At 60.3% G+C, this 4,670-nt stretch overlaps 1 protein-coding gene across 1 annotated transcript in view; it reads right to left on the bottom strand.

Annotated features, from left to right (window-relative positions):
* Positions 1 to 1,365: 1,365 nt before the first annotated feature.
* TBX2 (T-box transcription factor 2) overlaps positions 1,366 to 4,670 on the bottom strand; it is a 9,450-nt gene continuing 6,145 nt past the window's right edge. The window contains exons 9-10 of the mRNA XM_007464911.1: positions 4,043 to 4,666; positions 1,366 to 1,818 (exon numbers count right to left, since the gene is read on the bottom strand). Of these exons, the coding sequence (XP_007464973.1) occupies positions 1,366 to 1,818; positions 4,043 to 4,666 (1,077 nt within the window). The remainder of the gene's footprint in view (positions 1,819 to 4,042; positions 4,667 to 4,670) is intronic.

Raw genomic sequence — 4,670 nt, 5'->3', positions numbered from 1 at the left:
GAAAGAGGGAGCAGGCAGCACCCATCTTATCAGCCCCACCTACCCAGAGGCTCTGAAAGGGGGTGCAGTTCCACTGTGGTGTCCCGGACTGGGAGCGGGAGGCCAGGCGCGGAGTGGCGGGAGAGGCGGACAGAGGCTAGCGGCCAGCAGAGGGAGCCCGGCCCCCGGCCTGGGACGCGGACGCGCTGGGAGCGCGGGGGCTCGCGGCGGCTCGGCCAGCCCGCAGTCCGCGCCGGCGCCGCCCGGCCTCGCAGCTCAGCTCGCTGCCCCAGCCTTGCAGCCGCCCCCGGGGAGCAGCTGCCGCCGAGCCCGGGGCGCCCAACCTTCGGTCCCCGCCTCCAGTCCCGCCTGACGCGCTTGCGGCGCCCCTGCCCCGCGCGGCCCACAGAGCGCACTGCGCCGTTCACTTTGCATTGTAGCGTTTTATTGTTTTCTCGAGTTTTTGTCGTTTCGTCTCGCTCCAGAGCGAAAAGTGAAAACCTGAGGTGGAGCCCGCGGGCCGGAAGAGCAAAGCCCGGGCGCAGGGGCCGAGGGGCCGAGGGGCTGGCGGGGTCGGAGCTCCTCCAGGGATCGGGGCCCTCTCCCGCAGCCAAGGACCCCCCCCCCCAAGCCCTGTACAATACAGATGCTCATGTAAAATGAAAAAAAAAATTAAATGCTATGAGTTAATCTCTAAATATTATGTACACAGCAATGTACACCTTTGAATAAATTAATACCAATTTGCATATTCTGGGAACCTTAAAGCTTATTTACACAAATTACCATTTATTTCATAAATATCTTTTTTCTTCCCCCCCTGGGGACTCAAGGCAGAAGTGCCACTCCCTCTGCTGACCCAGGGGTGGGAGGGGCGCCTGTCTGGGTGAAGAGGTGGAAGGACTAAAAGAACAGGTTCCTCTCAGCTCAAGTCTACACTGACTTGAATCTTCACTGACCCCAGCACCCCTCACCCCAGATTCTCAAGCGGTCCCAGCCCGAGGCTAGGGGCTCTGGGGCTCCCCCGCCTGACGCCTGCACCTTCTGGCTCCCAAAGAGCCAGCCTCTGGCTGGGCCAGGGACGAGGCCTCCCCACAGCGCTGGAGGACCCGGAGAGGGCCCCGCCGATGACACCTTGACACGGGAGCAGGCTTGGACCAATTCCAGTGGCTCCAAAGCGACTGCGTTCCTGGCAGCTGGATTCCTTCTGAAGCCCAGGGAAGTGTCCCAGGCCCTGGCTGGCTGATCGGGGCTTCACTCCAGCCTCTGCAGCCCGCTTTTTCTCCTTTATTTAAATAAATACCCATTCTGTGCTGTACATGACCCAAGCAGCAGGGGCAGGCAGCTCAGGAGGCCTGCGTGGCAGCGGAGCAGCTGAGCAGCCCCTCACTTGGGCGACTCCCTGCCGGGGGAGAGGGCTCGCTGGCTCTCCAGCCCACTCACCAGCCTCTGGATGCTCTGCAGTTCACTGGCTGCCTCTTTGGCTGAGCCGCTGGGCGACAGGGCCCCGCGGGGCGGGGCCCCCGCTTTGCGGAGAGCCAGCTCAGGCGGCGGGCTGGGCTCCCGGCTGTTGCCGCCTGCAGCCTTGGAGCCCTCGGCCGCCAGCCCAGTAGTGAGGAGGCTAGTGCTAGGTGGGATGGTGACTGGGATCTGGTAGGGGCTGAAGCGCAGGCGGGGCCGGGCACTGCCCAGAAAGGGACTCCGAGATAGGGAGCCTGCGGCAGCAGCGGCAGCAGCCGCAGCACTAGTGGCTGGCAACGCGGAGGCCGCTGCGGCAGCAGCAGCCATGTAAGTGTAGGGGTAGGGGAAGAGGCCTCCGAAAGTGGGCATTGGGATTCCCTGGAAGAAACAGAACAAGACAAGGGTTAGGCATCCTGCCTGAGGTGTTTCTGCAGGTGATCTGGGCTCTAGGGGTGGTGCTACAACTGGGAATCCTTGCCCTACAGTTTTTAGGAATATGAGACCAGAGCTCACATGACTGTAATCCCAAAAAAGCACAGGTAGGCATGAGCCGGTATGCCTATGGCCAAGCCCAGTTAGAAGGGGAGCTCACTTCAGGTTATGACGCACAGACCTGGCGCCATCAAGCTCTGTGCCAGGTATTACAATCGGAGTATGGGAAGGCCATTACAGGCAGCTGAACTAGCATGGGCCTTGGGGGAGGAAACAGGGCTGGCACAGGGCCAGGTGGCTAGTAGGCATCTTTGGCTGTGTTGGGAGGGAGGTTCTGCTCACTTGGAACAGTGTCCTCCCCAGCCTTTCTATCTGCAGGTGCCCCGCAGGGCTGGGGAAGCACAGGCGAGGGGCGGGGCGGGGGCCGGGGGTCTTTGTAAATCCTCCCTCTGCCTGCCCACCTGCTCAGGGGTCTCCTGCCTGGACCAGGAGAAGGATCCAGATGCCGATCAGTTTATAAACTGGCCTGGATACAAAGAACTCCTGGCGGCACCTAAGTGGCAGCTGAGGAAGGAATGCAAAGCCTTTGCCTGTGGAAAGCACAGTAGCTGGAAACCCTGGACAAACACTGCCTGAGTCCCTGAGGCCCGACTTTTGGATTATCTGACCTTTGAGATAATGTTCACTCCACAGAGAATGTGGGTATGGGGAGGAGGGCAGGAGCTGACTGGGCTGGGCTTCCGGGGAGCCTCAGGCCTGGCTCAGGCAGGGAGAACGAAGAGAATTAGCTTAGTTAGGAATGAGAAAATATCCTTCCTGAGAAGGTCAAGCCCTACTGAGCATTCAGACATGGTGTCTCAGAGGAAGGAGGGAGGCGTCAGATCTCCCAGGTTTGGGCTCTTCCTGATGGCCAGAGGTGAGCTATCCTGGCTTGAGAACTTAACCATTAGCCGTCCACCAAGTGATGCCTCCTGAGTGCTCAGTACTCTTGCCCTGGCCTTGTACCTGTTGACCAGGCTGTGTCTAGAAGCCCTGACTTCCCTGTGACCTCTCTGATGCCCATGCTTATCACTAGAATTTGTCTGAGGAGGAGGCATCACATACACACTGACTCAAGGGTGCAGATTAAACCTCCAGGCCCTGAACTCCATTTTCTGGAGGCTTCCTTGCCAGCTCAGATCCCCAGATAGGTGATGTTAGTGCCTCAGACACTCACTCCACACACCCCTGACGCTGAGCTCTATTTAAAACTCATTTCAGAATCCCCTCCCCCACTTTAAAAATATTTGCTTCTGAACCAAAGGAGCCTTCTCAGATCTGAACTCCTATTTTCCTTCCCTTAAGATAAGATCTCACGGGTTCAATTTGCCAGAAACCTCAGAGGGAGGAAAATGAATGTAGAGATTCCAAATCTTTCCACAGGGAATATTCCACCCAAGCAACCAAAGAGGCCGCTCTCCCCATCAGATCTTCTTATTTTGCTGCTGGCCACAGTTTCATAAACTTTCCCCTGGGAGCTCAGAATTTCAACTTGGGCCTGGGGAACCGAGCCCCTTGTCTCTGAGACGTGTGGCTGGGAGAGTTGGGAAACACGGTGTGGGGGAAGGGAGAACCCAGTCCTTTGTCAGGTCAGAGGACTTCCTGGAGGGTCTGAAAGGGGCCAGAGACATCTGGGAGGTGGGTCATTTGGGTGGTCAATTATCCAGAACATATTTCAAATTTTCCTACTCCTTTTGTCCAGCCACCTTAGCCTTTCAGGGACTGACAGTGAGCCAGGGATCTTTGTTCCCAAGAAAAATGTCCTGAGGCAGGCCAGGCAAGTGGACTTACAAAAGCCCGGGGTAGCCCCAGTCTGCCATAGCAGAAAGAGTCTAATGGGTGCCACTCTATGCTAGGGTTATAGGGAAGGAAATAGGCCCAGGGAGGGTCAGGGACTTGCCCAAGGTCACACAGGAGTCAGAAGCAGTGCCCTTGCAGACCCTGGACCTACAGTCCTAGTCTCCCTGAACCTAGGTGTGTTCCAGAGGGTCCATTGGGTCTCCCCAGGAGGGAGTCTTTGCCGGCTGGAAGCACTGGAGCGCCTATGGCATCCTCAAGCCCTATGCCTGCCTCCTCTGCCCACCTCAGTCCTCCTCCCTCCGTCGTGCTGCCACCAGCTCACAGGCCTTACCTGAGATGCCAGCATGTGCTGGGAGAGGTGGAACGGGAAGGGCCCGGAGGTGCTTGCCGCGCTGGCCGCGGGACCCAGCCCGCCTGCGTCCAGCCCGGTGGCTGTCCCTGGTCCGCTGCCTCCTCCACTGCCGCCGCCTGCCACCGAGGCCAGTAGGTGGCCCATGCCCATGGCAGAGAAGGCGCCGGGGCCCATGGCGAACTGTCCCGGGTGCAGAAAGAGCGGCTGGCCGGCCCCCAGAGGCCCGAAGAACTGCTGCCCGTGCAGGTGGCCGGAGAAAGCCAGGCCCGGCAGGTGTCCGGCGCCCAGGGGGGACGCACTGTCTGTCTGCACCACCAGCGGCGCCAGGCCGGGCTCCTTGCCCTCGCCGGCCTCCTTGCGCCCCTCGTCCTTCCGCCGGGCTTCGGCGCGCTCCTTCTCTAGGCTCCGCAGGCCAAACAGGCCGTCCCCGCCGCTCTCGGCCGGCTCCTTGGCCCTCTCGGGGCTGCGCCGCTCCCGGGCGCGCTCGGGTTCGGTCAAGCGAGGGGGGCTGCCGCCGTCCAGGGCTGGGCTGCGGCCTAGCGCCTGCCCCGCGCGCTCCTCGCTCAGCCTCTCGGGCTCTGGGTCACTGTCCGCGGCGCACGACTTC

The sequence above is a fragment of the Lipotes vexillifer genome, unplaced genomic scaffold, assembly GCF_000442215.2.
Source record: "Lipotes vexillifer unplaced genomic scaffold, Lipotes_vexillifer_v1.1 scaffold788, whole genome shotgun sequence".
Taxonomy (NCBI): Eukaryota; Metazoa; Chordata; class Mammalia; order Artiodactyla; family Lipotidae; genus Lipotes; species Lipotes vexillifer.
The sequence above is the reverse complement of the archived record's forward strand: the minus strand, read 5'-3'. Positions and strand labels throughout refer to the sequence as shown.